Source organism: Arthrobotrys flagrans (assembly GCF_004000055.1).
Source record: "Arthrobotrys flagrans strain CBS H-5679 chromosome Unknown unitig_0, whole genome shotgun sequence".
In the NCBI taxonomy this organism is placed as follows: Eukaryota; Fungi; Ascomycota; class Orbiliomycetes; order Orbiliales; family Orbiliaceae; genus Arthrobotrys; species Arthrobotrys flagrans.
Window position 1 is genome coordinate 5,912,694 of NW_027137550.1, and position 23,753 is coordinate 5,936,446.

The 23,753-nt window shown below is 46.8% G+C and overlaps 8 protein-coding genes across 8 annotated transcripts; 4 read left to right on the forward strand and 4 right to left on the reverse strand.

The window, feature by feature from the left end:
* Nucleotides 1-1,077: 1,077 nt before the first annotated feature.
* DFL_004743 (uncharacterized protein) lies at nucleotides 1,078-1,898 on the forward strand (the record flags this gene model as incomplete). The annotated part of the gene is made up of 2 exons (XM_067633889.1): nucleotides 1,078-1,569; nucleotides 1,626-1,898. 2 exons carry the CDS (start codon nucleotides 1,078-1,080, stop codon nucleotides 1,896-1,898), a joined length of 765 nt encoding a protein of 254 aa, XP_067492013.1.
* A 981-nt stretch (nucleotides 1,899-2,879) lies between these two features.
* DFL_004744 (uncharacterized protein) lies at nucleotides 2,880-4,791 on the forward strand (the record flags this gene model as incomplete). The annotated part of the gene is made up of 3 exons (XM_067633890.1): nucleotides 2,880-4,049; nucleotides 4,106-4,435; nucleotides 4,501-4,791. 3 exons carry the CDS (start codon nucleotides 2,880-2,882, stop codon nucleotides 4,789-4,791), a joined length of 1,791 nt encoding a protein of 596 aa, XP_067492014.1.
* A 999-nt stretch (nucleotides 4,792-5,790) lies between these two features.
* DFL_004745 (uncharacterized protein) lies at nucleotides 5,791-7,535 on the forward strand (the record flags this gene model as incomplete). Its single annotated transcript, XM_067633891.1, has 2 exons — nucleotides 5,791-6,271; nucleotides 6,382-7,535. 2 exons carry the CDS (start codon nucleotides 5,791-5,793, stop codon nucleotides 7,533-7,535), a joined length of 1,635 nt encoding a protein of 544 aa, XP_067492015.1.
* Nucleotides 7,536-9,174: 1,639 nt separating this feature from the next.
* On the reverse strand, nucleotides 9,175-11,274 carry DFL_004746 (uncharacterized protein; the record flags this gene model as incomplete). The annotated part of the gene is made up of 8 exons (XM_067633892.1): nucleotides 9,175-9,511; nucleotides 9,567-9,574; nucleotides 9,634-10,253; nucleotides 10,312-10,658; nucleotides 10,728-10,866; nucleotides 10,949-10,999; nucleotides 11,066-11,164; nucleotides 11,265-11,274. The coding sequence occupies 8 exons, from the start codon at nucleotides 11,272-11,274 to the stop codon at nucleotides 9,175-9,177; spliced, it is 1,611 nt and encodes a 536-aa protein (XP_067492016.1).
* A 329-nt stretch (nucleotides 11,275-11,603) lies between these two features.
* On the reverse strand, nucleotides 11,604-12,948 carry DFL_004747 (uncharacterized protein; the record flags this gene model as incomplete). The annotated part of the gene is made up of 5 exons (XM_067633893.1): nucleotides 11,604-11,634; nucleotides 11,692-11,799; nucleotides 11,864-12,309; nucleotides 12,378-12,657; nucleotides 12,725-12,948. The coding sequence occupies 5 exons, from the start codon at nucleotides 12,946-12,948 to the stop codon at nucleotides 11,604-11,606; spliced, it is 1,089 nt and encodes a 362-aa protein (XP_067492017.1).
* A 522-nt stretch (nucleotides 12,949-13,470) lies between these two features.
* DFL_004748 (uncharacterized protein) lies at nucleotides 13,471-14,272 on the reverse strand (the record flags this gene model as incomplete). The annotated part of the gene is made up of 5 exons (XM_067633894.1): nucleotides 13,471-13,542; nucleotides 13,607-13,768; nucleotides 13,828-13,875; nucleotides 13,935-14,120; nucleotides 14,198-14,272. The coding sequence occupies 5 exons, from the start codon at nucleotides 14,270-14,272 to the stop codon at nucleotides 13,471-13,473; spliced, it is 543 nt and encodes a 180-aa protein (XP_067492018.1).
* Nucleotides 14,273-15,059: 787 nt separating this feature from the next.
* DFL_004749 (uncharacterized protein) lies at nucleotides 15,060-18,767 on the forward strand (the record flags this gene model as incomplete). Its single annotated transcript, XM_067633895.1, has 5 exons — nucleotides 15,060-15,414; nucleotides 15,473-16,675; nucleotides 16,732-17,582; nucleotides 17,642-18,624; nucleotides 18,689-18,767. The coding sequence occupies 5 exons, from the start codon at nucleotides 15,060-15,062 to the stop codon at nucleotides 18,765-18,767; spliced, it is 3,471 nt and encodes a 1,156-aa protein (XP_067492019.1).
* Nucleotides 18,768-19,231: 464 nt separating this feature from the next.
* On the reverse strand, nucleotides 19,232-20,311 carry DFL_004750 (uncharacterized protein; the record flags this gene model as incomplete). The annotated part of the gene is made up of 2 exons (XM_067633897.1): nucleotides 19,232-20,110; nucleotides 20,276-20,311. The coding sequence occupies 2 exons, from the start codon at nucleotides 20,309-20,311 to the stop codon at nucleotides 19,232-19,234; spliced, it is 915 nt and encodes a 304-aa protein (XP_067492020.1).
* Between the last annotated feature and the right edge of the window lie 3,442 nt (nucleotides 20,312-23,753).

A 23,753-nucleotide genomic window follows, 5' to 3' on the forward strand; every position in this document is an offset into this window, starting at 1 on the left:
CATTGGCGAACTGATTCACACAATGGTCGGATTTTTGGAGTTTTTCGCTTTCCATTTCTATCGTTCTTTCCCCCTCCCCTCTAGCTATCGGCGTTGGTCATGTATTCTCACCGGGGTTTTTGTCGATGTAGGCTGAGTGCGTCTCTTTTTATCGAGTCTTAGCTCTTTTTTTTTTTAAGCTTTTACGCTTTTTGTTTTTTTGTTCGGCGGAGCTAGAATTCCAAGCAGGTCATTATGCGGTCTCGTTTTTTATTTGCGTAGCCGTTAATGTTCGCACCGTCCCATGATCATGTGAATGAAGATATACCGAGTTATTGATCTCTCACCGATGGTTGTGCCGTCGCGCCTGGGGTTGATTGTGATGTTCTCGCAAAGTCCGGCCTGTGACCTTACGAAGACTATCCCCTTTGGAGCATACGGAATACAGAGATATATACCTTATTTCCTCGTCTCCAGTTTTCAACACAAAATCCCCGTTGGAAGTTTAAAACCGCTGGATTCCGTGCGGTGCATAATACCTCAGCTTCGCGGAAGGTGCATAAAGAAGATTTAAAGCGGATGTGATATTATATTTCTCTGTTATTGGGGCAAAATAGCCTCGGGCAAAAGAAAAGGTTGGATTTCTTTCCATTGTCAATCTTTCCTCTATCTGAATTGACAAATACTTCAAGATTGTGAACATCCACACGAACGAAATTTCTCCATCACAAATTCAAATGACGATTGGCAGCGGCTGCAGGCAAAGGATACGTATACGGCCACGAGGGAGATGCTGATGAAGAGGCTGCGGTTGGGTTGGGGTTTATAGGAAGGGGTGTTTGAATATTTGTCGGTGGGCTACATGTTCTCCGGGTAGGTAGTTTGGAAGCCTGTTTCGGAAAGTTTACCGAAAGATGCGGTGCCACAAAGACAACGCCTGAACAGGGGTGAGATCGCAGGATCCGGTCCACAAAGCTCGTCTTTCCTCCAGTTTAAGCTTAATTGCATGAATTCACACGAAAGTCTCATTCAAACCGTCAATTCCTACATAATACTAGGGATCATCCCCCCCAAAATCGAAGAAATATAAATACCACGATGGCCTCCGAAGACCACAAGCCTCTAGAAGTCGATATCGAGGACGACGACGACCTCTGCCCGATATGTCGCCAACTCCTTCACCGACCCGTCATCACAGAATGTTCTCACACGCTCTGCGAACTCTGCATGACCGAATGGGCCGATGTTTCGGTAACTTCACAGATGACCGTTGTCCCGTTGAACGAACGGCCCGAAGACTTTGTAGCGGCGGGTATACAAGCAAAATGTCCCATGTGTCGAACTATGACATCGGCGAAAAGGTCGCTGGAGATGGAAGATAGGTTGAAAACGAAGTATCCGGAGATGTACGAGAAAAGGGAGGAGGAGTCCGTGGCGGAAGAAGAGGCGAAGGAAGTTCGCATTGAGACTTTGACGGTCTATATTGGGAATACGGTTGTTCCGCCAGAGGATGAGAGAGCGTTGTTTGATTGGGAGTTTTTTGTGAAGATTTCGGATACGAGTGTGGTTAACGAGGTCGAGATATTGTTGGTATGTTCTTCTCTTTTAAAAAGTTTATTTGGAAACGATGATGCTGAATACTATAGCATGAAACATTCAAGAAACCAAGACTTGTTAAATGGAAGGCACCATATTCGGTCCGAAGGCTCGGGTGGGGGACGTTTATCGTTCGAGCGAATGTCATCTTGAAGCATGGTTACTCTTGGATTAGTAGTGACGCAGAGGATACGAAGTACGCAAAACGGGCATCATTGCCGTTGGAATGGGAGCTATGCTTTGACGGGGGTGGGAGCCAGGCTCGGTGTCAATTGAAGATCAAGAACGAGAGGCGATTGGTTCGGAGGGGTATCGGTGGGTAAATGCTCGCCTTGGGCCATAATGCTAGCGTCGGGTTTATACGTCCAGACCTTGGTTAAGATATTCATCTCCGGCCCACATTAATATCGCCATCGGAATGCACGATACGGGGTTTGTGATATCATATTCAATAGTACAACATACGATCCTAGTTTCAGGCATGAGTCGAGTCGACCTTGGCAAATGAACAATAGAGTCAGATGTGAACAAAGCCTGGAGGCTACTATTGTCAAACACATCCTTGTCGAGTATCTGCTTGCAGCTGGATAGCATGGATGGATAATAGGTACGGGGCTAGAACATGAGGTCTGTGTTGGCTGCTGTTGGATGTTGGATCCAAAGCGGTCTACCAACACCAGAATTATAGTCTCTCGAAACAAATGAAAGAAACAGAATTTACAAAATAACATGGATGCTGGACGGATGCATGCAATTCCAGCTGCTGCTTTCGGTGTCATACAGCAGGTTCTTTGTTCGGCAGGATGCGAGCCAGATGGGAGCCAAACTGGGACTTGGAACTCGGTCGTGTGTGTGTGGCACCGGCAATCCCATGCCCCCCCATCCGGTGTACCGCTGCACTGCACTGCGCTGCAACTGCGCTGGACTTCTTGTCTTCCTCCTCTCCCTCATCTTTCTGCTCCCAACCTCAACCTCATCGCATCAACATCACTCCACCGACCTAAAACCTCGAACCCCGACAAAGCAGTGCCGGAACCGCATTCTAGAACCTCAAGACCTTCTGAGGAAGCGAAGAAAACAAGATTTCATAAATAAAAAAAGAGCGAAGAAAAATTTAGATTACCATATCCGACGCCTGGCGACCGAAATCAGGATTTTTTAGGCCTGCTGCGGTCCATTCATTCCCAGCTTCAAAGGACAAACGGGATAGAACAAACGCAACTAGCGTTGCTGATTGACAGGACGGACGGACAGCTTCGATTAGTCAGGACTCACCCGGCCAGCTCTGATTGACCTACCGAACCATGGCCGATGAAACATCGTCGGCTGCCCGATCCATTCAGAGCACTCGCCCTCCTTCCCTCAACACCATCTCCACCACCGCCACATCGACTCCAAGAAATGGCATTAATGAGCATTCCCGGAAATTGAGCGAAGGGGGGAAGTTGGCCGTCGCAAACAATAGAGGCTCTCCATCTGTGAATATGATATCGAATCATTCCAGAAGCCTGTCGCATCCTGTCAACAAGACGACAGCGTTGGCATCGGCCTTTCCAGACCCCTCTTCGACATCATTCCCTCCTCCGATCAAACCTTTCACGCTATCGACCCAATCTGCTACCTCTCCGACATTTACCAACACTGCTTCTGATACGACTTCGACTTCGACTTCGGCTTTCGGTCCTCTTGATCAACCGCCACCCGTTGCTCCCTTCACTCCGACCCGTCCCTCCTTACCTCGTGGCCTATCGCTTCAACTACCATCGCAAACTCAACCTCTGCCTCCCTATCTCGATCCTGCACTCGGCTTCTCTACCGTTCGACGGCCTCGCCTCGATTTCACACGTTCCTGTACCTCTCTCCACCACTCCTTCGTCGCCGACTCTCCTGATTCGTCGCCTTTGACACCCAGCATGCCAATCCCTCGTCGTGGTCTCGACTCTCCGATCGCCATGTATACCGGTGGAGGAGGAGCAGGTGGTATGCTTTCGTCAATGCTGGCCGACTCACGTGTTCAATCCGACTCCAGCTCCGACTCTTCATCATCAGGTGACGATGAAATGGAATTGGGTAGTGCGCATTCCCAGTTTGGACCTTCGCTACCTAGTTCCAGCGGTACGAATGATATATTCAACAGCTCGGCTCTACTAAACCGACGACATATGACAAGACTGAGAGGGAAGGGTAGATCGAGGCAGAGTTCGAGCTCGGCGTCGGCATCCAGTACTTCGTTAGCTTCTCCATCCCCGACCACCCCACCGAACGGAGAGATCAAGAAACCTGCTTCGGGTGGCTATTTCGGGAGCCAGTTGAGTGATATGCTAGCACAGCGGCGACAGTCGATATCCCAAGCAATGAAAAAGATAGGACTCATGAGTGGTAATGGGGCGAGCGAGGATACGAAAGCGGAGGGAGCGACCGGGAAGCAATTGGATGCGGTACGCAGGCCGGTTGTCAGGAGAGGGAATCTACTGGTAGGCATTCCGAAAACACCCTCTTGGCTTGATTGTCAATTGCTGACCTGTTGCAGCCTAAGCCCAAGCATTTCCAACGTGTCAAGGCTGCGCTCATAGAAGAAGCCGCACCTGTTGATGCCGAAATGAGAATTGAGGCTGCGATTCAAAGGCAGTTGCGAGAAGATGATGACGAGGAAGACACCAGGACTGTCCCCCAAACACCGGTGTTGAATGCGCAGGCAGAGGATGACAATCCATTGGTATTCGAAGATACGGAAGACGAAGCCGGTGGCCCTTCATTCAAGTCGGCGGCTCAGAGAAACTCAGGTTACTGGGGAACTCTAGAGTCGTCAAGTCCGGGTGGCTTTATGGGGTTTAGGATGAATCCAGATGGTGATATAATTGTATGTTCCGCTGCATATATCCCCTTGATCCAAATCGAGAGTTTAAGCTAACTTTCTTTCTGCAGATGGGAACGGATTCCATGGTGAATTCTCCAATCAGTCGTAGCCCCGAGGTTAGGAAACTCAAGCGGCGACGAGATGATGATGAAATTCAATTTGAACCCCCATCCATCATTAAACGACGAGCTGTCTCTCCGGGCTTCTCTCAGAGTCCGACAGTATTGTCGTCACCGGTCGCGATCCCGGCCAATACCAATCAGAATGGTACAACAAGCGGAACAAGGTCGAAAAGATCGAGTTATATACTCGAAGCACACGAAGGGCTGGGCAAGATGAGCATAAGCCCGTTTGGTTGAGCGAACTGTGATTTTTGAATGGCGTTTTGACTTCATCCTGTTTTTTGTTTCTTCCCGTTTTCTCTTTTCCCGTTCATGATCATAAGTGGTGTTTTTTTTTTTTTGGTGAAGCATGAAGTTGCACTTGAACATTTGCATCTGTTGCCTTTGATGGATTCGAGGCCAGCCTTTGATACCCGTTCTCCCCCCTGCCTTGGTTTTTTGCTGACGAAAAATGCAATAACGAAACCGCGACGAATTTGAATTCGAAGTTGCGTGCGCGGACCACGCGTTTTATCCGCCTTTTTATATCTGTTCCTACCTATACTTGCTTATCTACCTTGGAGATCCACGACCGAAATTGGGTTTCTTGATTACCATCCGCATATGCTACAGCCTCTAAATATACGATCGTAAACGGAGGCACAAGGACAAGAAACTAGGACTCGGTGGCGCCCGACTGCCCGCCCAGCTGGTCTGTACTGGTCTGCACATGATAAAACCCCAAAGAGGCTGGTTGTTTTTGTGACCCCTGGAAAGTACATGCGTGCCCAGATGTAGCTCCAGCTGGCCCCGGTCAGACCAGGGATACCAAGCTGTTACCTCATCGGTCGGGCAAACAGTCATGCGAGCGGAGGTACCTGGGTCGTATCGGGTGCCGAAACCTGCGGTGTAGCAAGACCGGGCTAGCTGCATCAGCGTTAGTGCCGGCTGCTCTCCTACGCTAAGCTACGTGTGTGAGAGAGCATGAGAGGGTGAGAGATAACAGCGAAGGATTGCTGCGGATCGCCTTGCTCACGCATCGGAGGAATCCAACGGTGGTACGTCGCCAGCCATTTATATTTAAAAAGGCGCGCCCGTCCTACGTTTCCAAAACTTCCTTCCTTTCCTTTCCCTCCCCATCTCGCCTCTGCCGTTTCTTCGGGAGAGCAGTCACAGTCACCATTTTAAATACTCCGTTCACGTAAACCAGATAAACCACCACCGTCTCTCCCCCAAACAAAGAGTGTCGTCATCACCATGAAGTACGCTCTTGCAGCCGCCGCGCTGCTGCCAGCCTTGACGCTCGCTCATCCGGGCGTCGGCAACCAGATTCCTCTCGGTGCTGATGTCGGCCGGGAACGTCATGGCCATCACCACACTACTCCCGAGAGCCCAATCGCCGCTGTCGTCGACAGCGTCGCGGATGCCATCAAGGCTCTACCGCAGGCCACCCGTGATCTCTGGGCTGAGGTTGAGGATATGCTCCCTCGTAAGCTAGACCAGATCTCCATCAAGTCTTCGCCGAAGAAGCACACCAAGAGACCACGAAGCCACTGGGATTTCCACGTCTCCGGTGATGAAGTCAGCATCATGGATGATGGCAAGCTTGATGACGACCTGGCACACTACAAACTCCGAGGCAAGAAGGTCGATCCATCCAAGCTCGGAGTTGACCCCGGTGTCAAGCAATACAGCGGATACTTGGATGACGAGGAGAACGACAAGCATTTGTTCTACTGTAAGTGAAACCAAGAACCGAGTCTCGGATTCCTCCGGATTCGTCTAACGGATATGAAAAATGACGCGCTTGGAATGTAACCGGGTAACTAACAAAGCCTCACCGCATAGGGTTCTTCGAATCCCGTTCCAATCCCAAGGATGACCCTGTCGTCCTTTGGCTCAATGGTGGCCCGGGGTGCTCCTCCCTCACCGGTCTCTTCATGGAGCTCGGACCATCCTCCATCACCAAGAACGGCGAGCTCAAGTTCAACCCATCCTCATGGAACAACAATGCTTCCGTCATCTTCCTCGACCAACCCGTCAACGTCGGCTACTCCTACTCCGGATCCCAGGTTTCCAACACCGTCGCCGCCGGCAAGGATGTTTATGCCCTCCTCTCCCTGTTCTTCAAGCAATTCCCCGAATACGCCGAGCAAGACTTCCACATTTCTGGTGAATCCTACGCCGGTCACTACATCCCCGTCTTCGCCCACGAGATCCTCTCCCACAAGGATCGCAACATCAACTTGAAGTCCATCCTCATCGGAAACGGTCTCACCGATGGGCTCACCCAATACGAATACTACGAACCCATGGCCTGCGGAAAGGGTGGCTACCCAGCCGTTCTTGACGAGTCTCAGTGCGAGGGTATGAAGAACGCCTACCCGCGTTGCGCTAGCATGATCTCCGGCTGCTACGAATCCGAGAGCGTCTGGTCCTGCGTTCCAGCTTCCATCTACTGCAACAACGTCATGATGGGACCGTACCAACGCACCGGCACCAACGTCTACGATATCCGTGGACCTTGCAAGGATAGCTCCAACCTCTGCTACCCCGACCTCGGCTGGATTTCCGAATTCTTGAATAAAAAGAGTGTTATCGATGCCGTCGGTGCCGAAATCGATAGCTATGATTCCTGCAACTTCGATATCAACAGGAACTTCTTGTTCGCCGGTGACTGGATGAAGCCGTACCATAGACTTGTTCCGGATCTTCTCAAGGAAATCCCCGTTCTTATCTATGCCGGTGATGCTGATTTCATTTGCAACTGGCTTGGAAACCACGCTTGGACCGAGGCTTTGGAGTGGCCTGGAAAGGCTGCTTTCAATCAGGTTGAGCTCCAGGATTTCAAGATGGCCGATAGCGGAAAGAGCGTCGGTCAGATCAAGAGTTCCGGACATCTTACTTTCTTGAGGATCTACCAGGCCGGTCATATGACTCCTATGGATCAGCCGGAGAGCAGTTTGGAATTCTTCAACAGGTGGTTGAGGAATAAATTGTAAATTTAGAGGGTTATACTACAGTAGTATAGTATGGACATATATGCATATGTAGGGATAGGTGCTAGGTGATTGCATTTTTTTTGTTTTCCAAACGGTAAATTAGGATCTCTTTGGATGACGGAACTCTTTGTATGATTAATGGATTTTATATATCACGGTTTCATTTTGATACCTTTGGGATCTTTCGAAGAAAATTTGTAAACTCCCCGCTCGTAAGCCGGCGTATCTATGGCATGGTACCGAAGCGTATAGCATATTCGATGATTCGTGGGGGTATCCAAACGACCAGATGTTAGGCCGAAATATTTCAAGAATGTTGATCGTTTTTAACGATCTAGTTTGTAAATTTGTATCGGGTGTCTATCGGTCATCACAGTGTCGCAGCTTCGTGGGAGGCCGGTTCGCGAGGCCACTATCAGTCAATTGAGCAAGATTCTGAAAACTCGATCAAGATCTTGTTTGTCAAGATTTTGAAAATAATGGGCAAAAGGTCTACATGGTAGTCGTTAGGTGGTTTAGCGTACGACATCTATTTAAATTCTCATCCGGTCGTTAGAATATAATTTAAAATTAATTACGGAAGGATTTCCCTTCTGGCTCTTATCGTTCGACGCAATGTGCGTGTTACTATTTCACAATCTGGGTTTGGACGAGAGATAGTCATCGCAGTGGTAGTCGTGCCTAAGTAGGTTACCAACCCGTAAAATTCTCCGTTTGGTGCGCCGGTGGTCTTAGAAGCCGCGGGGTATATCCGCCATTCCGCTGTACATTTCTTTCCTTCGGTGCTTTGGACTTGAGACCGCTGAGTGGCGGAGACAATGCTGAGAAACTTCGTTAGCTGCTTTGTTGAAGAAATATATCCTTGTAGTGGCGCTTACTATGCCAGTGCCAGAAGAGTGTAACTGCACGTTAGGAGTGCTGTTTTAACTTGAACGTCGATTTGCAAGTAATTGATATATACTGAAGTGTATACGTCCCAAGGTAATTCAATTAGCAAATATTGGTTTCGTAGCGGTCTCGTAGCTAAAATACAGTTGATAGGATTACTATATATGAAGATACCAACCGGTGTAAATTGCCCTTCCCTGGCTCCCCTTAGCTCCGTATATATATATTCTGGTTATTTTACCCATCTATGTGGCGAGACCTTTCCATCTTTTCTATAATCGTAGGCACGGTTATCGGATATATTAAGTCTAATAGTTGGGGGCCGAAGCGAAGTACTTCGCACCATCGGGTTTGATTCTCTGACCTCAATCTAGATCTACATCTACATCTAGGCCGTTCACGAATTCCGGTAAGATATGTACGCTTTGGTAGTGCATTTCGCTTCAGTTTTGCACTCTAAACCCGGTCTCGAAACCAACTCCGGATTTCAACATGCAATTCATTTTCTTACCTATCTGATACAATATGGAATATGGGGTTATGAGGCTCGCGTAGCTGCATATGAGCATGCGGGTCGCTGGCATATATATCAAAATGCCCTCGACTGGTCGAATTCTGATATCAATTCCTCGATTATGAGGGAGAGAGAAAACCGGTATATCGTTCTCTCAAACAAGTTCGAATCTGTAGTATTTCATTGGCTAGGAAACTAGGTAGCTGCTGATAACTTCGAACTTCTCGATCTCTAAATCTATGATAGTATTCCACCCAATACATCCCAAATGGATTTTAATCCCAAAGCCCCAGGGTCCACCACCCCTCCATCCTTCTCCACCTGCTCGGCACTAACATAACTTGCCCTTCCCAGTTTAGCCTCCATCTTCTTGGTCTCTTCGCACCCTCTCCCGCCTTCCTCCACCGCCTTATTCAGATCCCCTGTCTGTTCAAAAGTTTCAATGAATGGAATAAGTGTATCCATCAAAGTCCTATGACCTTTCCTTGCTAGCGTAAACGTACAAAGCTCCTGTAACGCACCGGAAAGTGATTTCTGAAGAATAGTTTTAAGGCTCCCCTCTTCTTTCGAGTTTCTAAGATTGTTTACAAAGGCGTTAAGGAAGATGCCGTAGATGGCACCGGATGTACCGCCCATGCTGGATTCTACTATTTCAGCAATTGATTCGAAGGTGGTTGATAGGTCCGTCGTATCTACCTTTCCGCTCTTGAAAGCATCGTTGATGGCGGTTACGCCCTTTAGGAGAGTGGTGCCACAGTCACCGTCTCCAACTAGTGTGTCGTATTTTGTAATCGTTGGCTCTTCTTCTTCTATTTTGGTTAAGAGAGCAGAAGAGACTTTGGTGAGTAATTCTGGGGCGACGATGAGATGGCTCTTTGCATTGTATGTAGCCTTCTTTGGTGGCGAGTATTGAGTAATTCGAGATTGAGCGGGTGTATCTTCCTTGCCCGTAAACCGCTTCGGCCAGGCCTGGACCTCCGTAGGGTCGTCCAATAATTCCAAAATTTCCTGATCCGCTTTGAGAAGGGTGACAGAGAACCCTGGGCCGTCGAGACTGGTCATGAAAGTTCCGACAAATTTTCTGGCGATCTTGAATTGTTGGGGTGCATTAGAAAGCCACTTTAGAACTTCTTCTGCAATTACGTTGAGCTCTAGGACGCTCAATCCGCCAAGATTGTTGACCAAGACGGCGACGCTGTCGTTTTTGTCAAAAGCCACCGGCGAGGAACCTGATAGAAGGTACGAAAGGACCTTTGAGACAACAGAGGATAGATCTGTGAGACTGGCACGAAGAACACCAGGCTCATTATGGATACCTGCCCTTGAAAATTAGCCATGCCGTTCCTCTATCATCCCCCGCATCACGATACATACCCATCCCATACTCCAATTCACCAGCCCCAAGTCCCTCTTGTCCACTTCTCCCAGGGACACTACATTTATCCAAACTAACACCCACAGTGGTAACATTATCCGCCACCTTTTGTGCAATTCTAGTAACCTCGGAGAGTTCAAGTCCTCGGGAGGCGGCTGCTCCGGCGATCTTATGCACAAATACCGTACCGGCAAGACCTCTTCTACCAACAAGAGATTTGGCGTCAAGTGAAGCATCCTCGTTAACGAAGACGACAGAAATTTCTTGGCCTTCTGAGCGAGCCTTTTGGGCTGCTAGGCCAAAGTTGAGTTTGTCGCCGGTGTAGTTTTTCACGATCATAAGCGTTCTGGTTATAGGGTTTTATTAGTCATCGAAAGGTATAGGTATAGTGGCGATGGTAAATCAGGTAGCGTACCCCTTGGAACCCTCGATTGCCTTCAAGCCTACTAATATCTGGGCTGCTGACGGAGAAGCAAAGATATCTCCAGCAACTGCGACATCGAGCATGCCGTCACCGACGAAACCCGCGTGCGCAGGTTCATGACCACTCCCACCTTTAAAAATAAACCATTAGCATACCTAGCCGGTGTGATCGATCGACCAATGGTAATCTAAGATTTGATAATACCAACTTACCTCCCGATATCAAAAGAACCTTGTCGGTCTTCCCAGAACGGTTGTAAATGACTATCCGATAAAATCGACACGTTGTCAGTTCAAATTCCAAACTTTACACCTTATTTTATATCTTACCTTTATGCGATTCGATAAGCCCCAATGTAGGGTTTACTTCGAGAAGGCATTTTAAAGCCTTTTCGACAGGCGATTTGATATCACCGATGAAATGCTTCCCTGTAAGCGTCAACACAACGCAATTTCTTAGACTGACGTTGTTGTATAGATATCGAATGCCGCTTAATGAGCGGCTGTGCACTGTGGGGAAGGTACGAACCAAGGACCATTGTGTCAAAATAATTGCTGTCTCTCTTTCTCAATCCGGCAGAGTCTACGGCTATTTATCGAAAGACTTTATAATTCTGAGCGACGGTGGCTTAAAGACGGATTACTGGAGCTTAGAAGTGGTTTGTTGCGGGGAATTCGCAAAAGTGATGTCATCTGTGTTTTAAGTTGTGGGTATTCCGCCTGTGCGAGACAATAGACATATATCGGTCCGAACTGGCGGATAAGTACCCGACCAGTGCCGATGTTAACGGTGAAAATAGAGCGAAGTTCAAAAAATCCCGGAAATAGAAAGTTTCATTGCTTGAGCCTTCATAACGCCCGATACATGCTACCCCCTATTAATTGTGTTTCCAGATCCCCTAGTTAATCCGTTAGTTACGTTCGATAGGAGAGTTTGAGATAGCGAGGAAACATACTTTGGATTTGCTTCTTTGAATTCATCCCATTGCCTTGCTTTATATGTTTCTTGGTCCGCAAGTTCTAGGTTATCTTCATCTGGCTCCGGTTGCCTGCCAGATGCTTCACTATATTCCCATTCCCATATTAGTATCACTTTTTTTTTTTTGATTCGTGAGAATTGTATCTTACCCGCCACCCTCAATAATTCCTCCCCGTCTTTTCTCTTCCTCTAGATAATCTTCAATCGTCATCGTCGGTAGCCTATGACCCGGTCCAAAAACACCCCCCTTCACAATCTCCCGATTCGAAAGTAATGTAAACGGTCTCAATGGTTTCCCATCAGAACTTAGCAAAGGCCTTCCGTTCGCCTTCGTAAATATTTCAGAAGGATCAACTCGGTCGGAATAGTTGTCATCTGCTTTCCGCCGTCTAGATCGTTCGTCTTCTTCCTGTCGTCCCCGACGTTGTTCAAGAAGCTGTTCTTCTGAAGGCGCTTTTCCAAGGATATCGATTTCGAGGTAGATTCCTTCGAGCTGTTGGAGAGATTGCATTACTGCTAATTCGATTTGGGAGAGGTATAGCGAACGGATGTCTTCATCGTCGACGTTGGGGGATGGTGTGAGGTTTGAAAGGTGCTATGGCAGGAAATAAGATTAGCCCTCCGTATAAATCATCTCCACGGAAGCCACAAGCTGTCTCTAACCTCCAATTTGGCTTTTAGCTCTTTCTCTTGTTTGTACCGTTCAATTTTCGCGTTCCGTCTTGCAGCAGCATCTGTGTGAATCTCGGAGAACACCATTGGCGAGATCTTATCGGATAGCTGGTATGCTTTCTTTTCATAGGGCCCTAGGAGGGCATACGAGTCGCAGAGAGATAAAAATGATCTGTAGGAGGTTCTAGCGTCGTGTAAGGTAGACAAACGAGTCGAGCGATCATGCTGCTTTAGAAGGAGGTCTCCTCTGTAGGCGTCTACGAGCATATATCTACCAGGATGTAGCATTAGCACATTCTATTCCAAAATACCACCTTTCACACTCATAGCCACCGTACTTCAGCTCGTTTGTAGAAACATCCTCTAGTATCTCGTTGTTGCTGAAAAGAGAGAGGCTATTTATGGCATCCCTGCAAGCGGATATTGTCGTTAAAGCCTCCGCTACAGCAGCTTTATAGGCGACAGAGTTGTAATCAGTGAAAGTTGCAAGCTCTTTTCGCTGGCGCTCTACTTTTTCCCAGACCGACTTCAGGCTTGTCGAGGCAGGGTCGGCTTCAGACATCTTGTGCGGCGTGCTCAAGTCTTCGTTTGGCGGGGCAGCTCTTATCAGTTGAGCTTCGAATCGTCGGCCACTTGCGAATCGAATTTGATGCTATTATGTATCGAGATCGGTGGACTATTGGAATTCGAGGCCCTCGAATAGATATGAAGACTAGATGTCAAAGTTGATGGTGTAGAAAGAGTGCGCGCTGCTCACAAATCAAGTGTCCCTGATGCTTGTCGTGCTTAATAAGAAAGCTGCTCGTTTCGACATCAGCGCTTTTGAAGCTAACGGACCAACACAAAATTTACAACAAGGGTAGCTCCGGCTTCAGAACCACTGAATCACTTTGTAATAACATTAATTCCCTATCCCCTTCCCAAATTCGGCTGTTTTATTAGCGTACAAAACGAGTTTCCATAAGAAACAGGAAATGCATGTTTGAATGCGGTATGCAAGTTTGATGAATAATGAAAACACTGTACCAACTGAGAATAGAAAAGCCGGTGCTCAATGCGAGACTACTTCCAAGAGTGCAACCAATTATTCTTTAGCTTCTTTGAGAAGAGTGTCAGCAAGAGCATGCTTTAGATGCTCCGTTTTGTCCGCAATGCTCTATTTATCGCGGTTAGCTAGTCCAGTTACCCTAATTAAAACACCCAACGAACCGAATTTCTACCTGCAGTTGAGCAGCAGTGCTACCTTTAGCTACAGTTCCGCCGTGAGTAACAGCTTCATCGTGCATAGCCTTGGCAGCATCTTCCTTCGTGACGAAAGCATCAGCTTCCTTATCATCAGTATTAAATTCCGCTAGGTTGTTGTCGGCAATCGACTGGAGAGTCTTTAATAAACGATTGTTAATTGACGTCATCTTGTAGTAATAGATTTCAATAAACATACTGATGAGAGAGAGCCTTTAGTGGGACGTTGGCCACCGAGAGCTTTTGTCTAAACACGAAAGGAGTCAGCTTTTTAGTTATTCATATACGCAAACCCATCTGCCATACCTCTAGTGACATGATGTGTGAGGCTTGTTCCTTGGAGATAGCAGCGGCTGGTTTATCGACCAACTTTGTAGCTTCCTCAAGGAAGTTTTGTTGCTTGTCATAGAAACTTTGGGCAGTAGCGGCAGGCCCGCCGGCCGCAATGCCTGGACCATTGGCCTCTAGTTCCTCCTTGGCAATATTTTGAACCTTCCGACATTGCTATAACGTCAGGGCCTAGTGATGCTAGAGTTTTTCAATATAAACTTGGGAGGGATTTGACCTACCTGTTCTGGGGTGAACAAGATCCCTTTGGTGGCCTGCTTGACGATCTCGTCGTTGGTAGGAAGACGTTCAGACATTTTGATTGTCACTTAAATCTGATATGTTTATTAAGACTAGGGATAAATATCAGTCGTCCCGTGTCCGTATTGTTTTGAATTTCAAATCATAGATACTCACAATAGAAATTGTGATATTTTGTGAGGATAAAAGGTACTAGCTTGTATGAATCCCGAACAAAAAAATCAGCTTGTTCTTTCAACGGCCGTTTTATGGCCTGCATCTATGATGCAATCGACTAGTAAATCGATATCAAGCGGGAATATTGATGTGGACCAAGTAATTATACAGTAAAGTTTTTTTTAGAAACAAAGAAAAAACAAGAATCGTGAGGAACAATAAACAAAGCCAAAATATCTGCCTTTGGATAGTAAACTTGCTGTTCGGTTCGTCGATTGCTTTAGTGTGAGATTTTATGAGGTTGGCAATGGATAAGTGTTAGAGGTAGACAGTTTTGCGGCTCGTATTGTGCGGCTATGATGTCACAAGTCCCGGGCCGCACAAAGGATTCGCGGGCCTCGTGCTGTCACGTGGTCTCCGGCAGGCGACGCGTTTTAACGAGCCCGACTCGACTTGTTCAAGCTACTATATAAATACGACGTGCAGCTGAGGACATGTGAGGCAGGACCGCCTTCATCAAGAGCCTCATTAGTAACTTCTTGCCTTAAGTTCTTCCCTTGTATTCTCGTATTTTAATGATTGTCTAGCACTTTTTAGTTCATGACCTTTGTTCCTCAATTTTGTCAAAGGCTTTCGTTTTATAGCATATCCGCAAGTAGAAGCTCAAGCATCGGCCAAAGCTCAAAAATGGAAGATACTAATCCACACCCTCCCAAACGACGGCGCTTCTTCGCTGCATCATCACCTTCACCGCCTCCTGAGGCATCGGATCCTATTCTTCCGTCGACCCCACAGCGAGAACTCCATGATTACGCCGCCAACGATGATCCGAATTCCGATACCACCCCTTTTGCGGAACGGGATGAGGATATTACAATCGAGGAGCCGCCTGAGGACGAGATTGACAGGGATGTAGAGGCTGCTGAAATCAAAGATTTGAGTCTCAGGTTCGATGCTACTATGCTTGAGTCAGTGGTTGGAGAACTCTCCTCGGATATCTTGAAGCGACTGGATGATATCTCTGGCGGGAACATTGAGAGAGGTGATACTATATCAAAATCACCACATCAACTTTTCCAGGCTAACAAACTCGTATTCAGCCATTAATATGTATCTCGATGGATCCTGGAAAGATGTCAGACCAAGTGAACCCAAGAAATCGGGCAAGCAATCATCGTTTGATTCTATGTTCAGTCAGAACGGGAAACGAAAATCTCCTGCTGGTATCGGTCAGAGTTCTATAGCTCCAACACCTTCAGATGAAGAAACAGCTCAGCGGCTTGATCGGATGCCTTACGAACGGTACATAGGCTCATTCGGTGCCGAGGGTTATGCGGTACGGAGCGGGTCAAATCTCCTATCTCATGGGGAGGAAGTCATCATTGGACGACAACAACCCCAACAAGTACAAAAGACCGTTAGGAGGGGTAAGGGAAGGCCCGTAACAGTGGTTTCCCAGGCAGCATCCAAACGAAAGGATATCGTTGTACGATTTTCAAACTCGAGGGGCGAAGAGATCGGTCGACTACCGCACGAAACGGCGCAGTTTGTTTCTACTCTCCTGGATCAGAAAATATGTAGCTTCAAGGCTGTCTGTGTATATGCTCCTGAGCCGCTGCGGTCGAACGAAACTATATTTCTACAGCTAAAATGCTACATGTTACGACAGACTTTCGCGCCTCGTGCTCTTCGCCTTACAGAAACTAATCGCTCCACGGGCTTGTTTGAGACCAAGGAGACAGAAGAAGAGAAGGCCTTAAGGCTGCGTCAAACATCTCTGGTTAAGTTGTTTAACGAGATCAGACTATTCCCGACGACTGCTGGCCAGGACTCGAAAGCGAAGCGCGAGGGTTTGCTCCAAGTGGCCGAGATGGCCGAAGAAAAGGAAAAGGAAGAGGCTGCTAGCGGAAATAGCACTCCGATCAAAGACGAAGATGAACCACAGGAAGGGAAAGAACTTGAGCAGGATCAATTAGATCAGCTCTACAAAAAAGCCCAGACCTTTGATTTCAACTCGCCAGAAGCTGAGCCTGCTGAGACATTCACAATGAATTTGCGAAGATATCAGAAGCAAGCATTACACTGGATGTTGAATAAGGAGCGTGATAAGAAGAATGAGGGTCAAGAAGAGTCTATGCATCCGCTATGGGAAGAGTATACTTGGCCAGTGAAGGATGAGAATGATAAAGAGCTTCCAATCGTCGAGAATCAAGAAAAATTCTACGTCAATCCTTATTCCGGGGACCTTTCCCTCAAGTTCCCGGTGCAAGAACAGAATTGTCTGGGTGGTATTCTGGCTGACGGTAAGATAAACTATATGCAACTATTAGTATCGTTCATTTAACTAACAATTTTACAGAGATGGGTCTCGGGAAGACTATCGAGATGTTGTCTTTGATACACAGCAACCGTAACGAGCCTGAGGCGGTATCGGGTACGGACTCTAAACCATTTAATTTACCACGACTACCCAAGAGCTCTGATGTTATAGAGCCGGCACCATATACAACTCTTGTAGTAGCCCCCATGAGTTTACTATCCCAGTGGGCTTCAGAAGCGGAAGCGGCATCAAAACCTGGCACTCTAAAAACTATCATCTACTATGGTTCCGACAAGAGTCTAGACCTAAGAGCCCAATGCTCCGCTGCCAATGCTCACAATGCGCCCAATGTCATCATCACAAGTTACGGGGTAGTCCTCTCCGAATTCACACAAATCGCAAATACCGCGAGCGGATCTAGAGCAAACTCAGGTGGTCTCTTCTCCGTTCAATTCTTTAGGGTCATCTTAGACGAGGCCCATAACATAAAAAATCGGCAAAGCAAGACTGCAAAAGCTTGCTATGAGCTAGATGCCCTCCACCGATGGGTATTAACTGGCACACCAATCGTGAATCGACTTGAAGATTTGTTTTCACTCATCAGATTCTTAAGAGTAGAGCCTTGGAGCAATTTCGCCTATTGGAGGACTTTTATCACTGTTCCCTTTGAATCTAAGGATTTCTTGCGTGCCCTTGATGTGGTGCAAACTGTCCTAGAGCCGTTGGTTATGCGACGCACAAAGGATATGAAACAACCGGATGGGACGCCGTTAGTTCCCTTACCTCCAAAGACAATTGTGATCGAGGAGATCGAGTTATCAAAGGCCGAGCGAGCTGTGTATGATTTCGTATATAATTTTGTCAAACGCTCATTTGCCGAGAACGTAGAAGTAAGTCATATATACCACTCCTTTGCTTTGCCGACGAACCGTATTCTAATATTTCATAGGCTGGTTCTGTGATGAAATCTTACACTACAATATTTGCCCAAATTCTTCGTCTGAGACAGTCCTGTTGCCACCCAACCTTGGTCCGGAAGAAAGATGTTGTAGCGGACGAAGTCGAAGCTGAAGCTGCTGAAGCGGAAGCCAGAGGCTTAACGGACAATATGGATCTCCAAGCGCTAATTGACAAGTTTACTTCTCAAGAGAACGACGGTGGCGAGGTCAATAACTACGGTGCTCACGTGCTTCAGCAAATTAAGGAAGAAGCAGAGAATGAGTGTCCTATCTGCGCTAACGAGCCTATCGAAGAGATGACTGTCACGGCATGTTATCATATGGCGTGTAAGAAATGTCTGTTAAGTGTGATTGAGTACGCAAAGGCAAAGGGCGATCAACCAAGATGCTTTAATTGCCGAGAACCGATTAATGAGAAGGAACTTTACGAGGTTGTGAAGCATGATCCTGAGGAGGCTATTGGTGGGTTAAGTGGGTTTAGAGAGAATGTGCCAGAGTTTTCGTTACGACGGATAGCTGCGAATAAGTCGTCGGCGAAGATTGATGCATTGATTACAAACTTAAAGAGGTTGAGGAGGGAACATCCTGGTATGAAGAGTGTGGTATTCTCGCAGTTTACAAGTTTCATAAACTTGATCGAGCCGGCTCTAGCAAGGGAGAGAATACAGTTTGTTAGATTTGACGGGGCGATGTCACAACAGCAGAGGTCCGTGGTTTTGAATAAATTCAAGGCTCATAATGGAGGGTTGGTTCTGTTGATATCGTTAAAGGCTGGAGGAGTTGGATTGAATTTAACGGAGGCTAAGAGGGTGTTTATGATGGATCCTTGGTGGTCGTTTGCGGTCGAGGCTCAGGCGATTGATCGGATTCATCGGATGGGGCAGACGGATGAGGTTATTGTGCACCGGTTTATTGTTAAGGGGTCGGTAGAGGAGAGGATGGTGCATAAGATCCAAGAGAGGAAGAAGTTTATGTGAGTATAGATGAAGAAATTTTTGTGTTTGATGGGGTGATTTGGCTAACTGGTGGGATTTTAGTGCATCTTCACTTGGTATGATGAGTGCTGAAGAGAAACGGGCGCAGCGGATTGAGGACATTAAGGATCTTCTGAGCTAGAGCTAGTTGATTTTACGACCTATATACGTACATACTACATTCGTACAGGGCGGGCTATCGTGCTTCACACCTGTAAACATCTTATTCTATATGCAAGTCCTTGAGGCTTGTGTAGAAATTTCACACACTGAAAAGGCAATCCCCATACAATGAAGGCTGCCAGATAAAGAATCAAAATCTAGAAACAACCCCATGCTGGGAATTTTTATTATGAAAAGGCTGAGAAGTCATACCAACACTAAAAAGAACTATTTTGAAGTAACAAAATTAAGCTATCATGAGAAATAAAAGTCGACTCTTTAGCCGCTGGTACTCCAGACCGAATGATACGCATCCCAATAACCGTATATCCGTGAAACAAAAATTTTTAGAAAAGAAAAAAAACCCGTATCCAACTCTACCAGGGAGAGCATAACGCTAGAATGATGTATTCTTTAAAGGGGGTGGCTTAATTACTGCTCTTTTCATCGTCTAGAATCGCGGTCATCCCTTCCACCATTATCCTTTCTCCTGCTTTTAGAGTGTGTACGCTCCCGTCTATCACGGTCGTCCCTCGCGTGATGGTCGTCTCTACGGCCATCTCGACGGTCATCTCTATGGTAGTCTCTGCGGTCATCTCTGTGTTCGTCTCTGCGGTCATCCCTGCGATCAGAACGACGTGGGCCACGACCGTCAGATCTAGATTCGTCGTGACGGTTTCGGTGATCGCGATCTCTTTCTCTTTCTCGCTCCCGTTCCCTATCCCGACCATTGTTTCCACCGTGTCGGGAAGAAGATGCCTGGGCTTCAAGATCTATATCGTCTCCCGAGTCCTCGCCAGTTGGTAGCGAATCATCGGGAGCATTGGTGATTCCCTGTGCTCTCAACCGCTCCTGTCCGACTTTCCGAAGGTGTTTTTCAAGCAGGACGGCATTCCGAGTATTGCATTTGTAACCAGCATCGATAAGATCGCCAACGAATGGGACCAAACCAATAACGAAATCCAGAGCGACGTTAAACAGCATATGGAGAATCAACCCAGTGGGTAAGCCGACCCTCATAGCTGTCTTTACCACCATCAACGACAGCAATGCATCCAGAGCGTCGCCAATGGCTGGAACGATCCCAATAACACTGCCCCATCCAAATCTAACGCCAAGAAAAGAACCAAAAGACATGTCGAGACGGTAAGCGCGTCGTTTGACTTTTGTAAGAATCTCGCCTTCTTCATCTGTAAGACCTGGAGGGAGCGCCTTCTTTCTACGTTTCGACTTTCGTTTGCCGGCTTTGTTGAGTTCTGCGGCGGGGTATTCGTAGTATGGGTCTTCGCGACCCTCCTTGTTGGAAGATGATTCTTGGAAGATCTAAAGAAACGGTGATAAAACATTGTTAGTTTGTTTTTTTCTAGGCTTATATTATTATTCGAAGTTTCGATATTAAACGTTGTAGGGCGCAAAATATGTTTTTCTGAGTCTGGAACTAGAAGAGGTTTATACGGGTACCAGGGAGTGCTGGTTAGCGAAGCTTACCTTGCCGAGGACGAACTTCGTGAGGTAGGACGTCATGTTGGAAAAGGACGGCCGGCGAGCATCAGCCCCTGCCCAGCCCTTGTTAAGTGCAGCTAGATTGCTTGAATTCGCGTCGGAAGATTATGCGCAAAGTCGGATGGTTTGAAAAGTCGGGACGAGAAAACCAACGATGTTGTTAAAGGGGCGCTTCCTAAGGTCGTATTGTTATGAAGTAACGAAAGCCTGAGCTGAGGCTATAAGGAATGCGACGCCGAAGCAAGGAGTTGGTTATGTTATCGTTATATACTTAAGTAATTCCAACCCTCAAAGAACCCGAAAACTGGGGAAAGCGAAAGCCAGAGCAGCAAGCTACCACCCGAGATGTTTTATAGTTGGCGCCTTGGGGCCAACAGAACTACCCAAAACGCAAGCAAAAGAAAGTGACAGCTGAGAAGTTCCGTCGACACGCGCAATCAGTTCTTAGAGTGGGTGGTGGTTGGAACCATGGCATGCATGCATGCATATGGACACCAGCCAAGCTAAGATACCAGACCATGTTCGCTCTCATTGACGTAGGTACCACTTTGCTTGGAGGCAAAAATACCGGCCTGCTTTTTTTGTTTTTGAATGTTGATATCCCTTAGCCTCGACTTGGTCCAACCTGACGGAACGCCTGATCAGGGGTCAAGTCTTGATTTGGATCTACTGCGCCACTCGAAAAGTGTCTAACGTCATTGTGTGGCTGTGCAGCCGCCCTAAAGAAACTCCGCTAGTCTGGTTCGGGGATTTATATCAAAAATACAACATACAACAAGCATGCCTCTCACGCATGTACAATTTAACTCTACAAATTTGTAAAACATGAAAGCCCCTTGTAAATCAAGTCACAGGGTCGTCAGCTGATCGATATTGACCTCTTTTTAGCCGGTAGGATGGGAAATTGAATGAACCCCAAAACTGCACAGTAGCCAACCGGAGTTCTAGATCTGTCCCGACTAAATTTTGAAAATCAACACCCTTCAACCTAGCAAGTAAGGAGTAAACACCGATACCAAGGTCGAGAAGCTACTGGGCCCAAAATATCATTCATATCAGTCTTAACTTACGAGCAAATATGAATAGATCTCGTTATATATATAATTTTATACATAAAAACATTTAACCAACCCGCGGGGAAGAGCTACACAAGACTACAAATAGCTTAGCTAGCTATAGCCTCGAAGTCTAGGCGCAGATGGAGACAGGGGCAAAGAACTATGCATATGCAATACTTGTTGTGAGTTACGACTTACCGGTTTACGTGACCATATGAGCTTCTTGAGCTAGCATAGCCGTACAGACGTGGCCCTATAGAGCTACGATATTTAAAAACGTTAGCACATATTCGATCGCGCGATCGGAAACCAGTATCATACAACTAACCATGCATGGTACCAATAAAGCTACAAACCTACGACTTGACTGGCCAGCCTCATCCCGTAGGCCTAGGTACAGCTACAAGTCGCCCAACGCGGCCAACATTCCAAGTAATTGGATTTTCCCCCTCGCGCATGAACGCATCGTGACACCGTTATTGAATGGCGAAATGGCCCTCGTGCCGCTAACATAATCGTTTCGAAAATTTGATCGTATTCTGGATCGATCTAATCGAATTTTAAAAATGAAACCGACTTCACAGACAAATATCCAGATTGAAGATGCCGCTTTGTTCAAGTAGGGCGCGCGCACAGCCGGATTTTAAATTTACGGGGTAATTAGCTAGATCATGGCCCGAAAGTTATATCTTTTTCTTGGGCCTCTATAGATAGATCTACAGTTATAGGTGTCTATAGATCTAATTATATATTGGTGGCAGTGGTCTGATTAGCACCGGGAGGTGTGTCGTAAGCTAAATGCCTACTACAGAGACCCAAGCTTGATCTCGGGTACATGAATTGATCATCTCATACTCATCCAGAGATTCTCCAGATTTCCCACCAATTGTCCTGGTACATGTGCCTTCCTTCAAGCCACCGCCCCAGTTAATTCCAAAGCTAAGTGTATTCTTCGGCAGATTTCCCTTTCAAGCTTCACATATCAGCATACCTATGTTATGATTGTTCTCTCGAAACAGCGACGAGCATGGTCGTTGCTATATCTCCTCTTAATATCCAAGCACCCGCATTCGAACCCAATCCCAGAGTTGAAAATAAATATAACCTAAGTACCACCAAATGCCACAAATATCTCCTCCACTAGCACCGGTAAGATGTTTTCTAAATTGCAATTCTCCAATTCACCCTCCAACATCGCAAATCTTACTGCAACGGCGAATAGTTCTACTCCATCGGATGTGGATACACAACCACGAGCTGTCGATGTACCGCCTAAATTTTTTTATACCACCGACTTCCCGCGGATTCAATGCAAGAACTTTGAAATGTATAGAAGCGGACAATGGACAATGATGGCGGTCGAAGGAATAGATAAAAGTGAGGTTATCGATTTTGTCAATGGCGGATTGAGTGCAGAAAAGATCGAGGTAGAACTCAGAAAAATTAGACGGAAACAGAATACAGGCAAAAGTTATTGCAAATGCAGCGATCAGGGCGCCATCATCGAGAGTCCCTACCAGGGCGGCCTGGGGATAGGCTTTGTAAACCTTCCACAAAAATGCCCATCAATTGTTTTGTTCTTTGAGGTAAGTAATATTTATAGAAGTTTTTGTGTTAATGTTAGTATAGGCGATGAATATTAACACCTTATCTTATAAATAGGGTGTACGTGTGTGGGTACTCTCAGGTAACCGTCACCGCAGGATTACCCAAGTGCAACCGTCGAAGACTATCAGAGAGCGCATGATGCGATACCCGGCACCATACAAATGGAAATCCAAATTATGAGTGGGAGGGGTCTGGGAGGCGCCAGGTTAAGATTCACGGATCCCATGGGGTTATCAAACGATTTTGAACCCCGTTCGGCGATGAAGAAGACGGTGAATACGAGGAAGGCATAGCCCTCTTATCCAGGAAAAATCCAGCCGAACTCTTTTGGGAGGCTATGCTGAATAGCCGACGTAATCTATTTGGTGATGATTATGATTGTGATGATTATGGTGATGTTGGGCAAGGTTTTTTTCACGTATGGTGGTTATGGTTACAGTGGTTACGGCTCAGGTGGTTCTGGCTCAGCCTATGTACGCTGATGTTTTAGTCGCTATCTTTTTTCCTTTTTAATATAATACTTACGACGTTCTGTTTTCCTGGTGGACTCGTGTTCATATTCACCGCTAGTTCCGCGATGCGATGTCTTGTCTATGGATCCATGTTAGTTTAGTCAACGTTCCACCGAATTAAATCTACAGGCTGACCTAGGTAATTAATGATCAATTGCCATTAAGACGAATCATTTCTAAATTTGAATAGATGGATTCACATGACTAGCTTTTGCCTCGCCGCCAGACTCTTTTGCCTCGCCGATATTGTATACGCTTGCATATTGGTAACCTCGAGACCAGGCG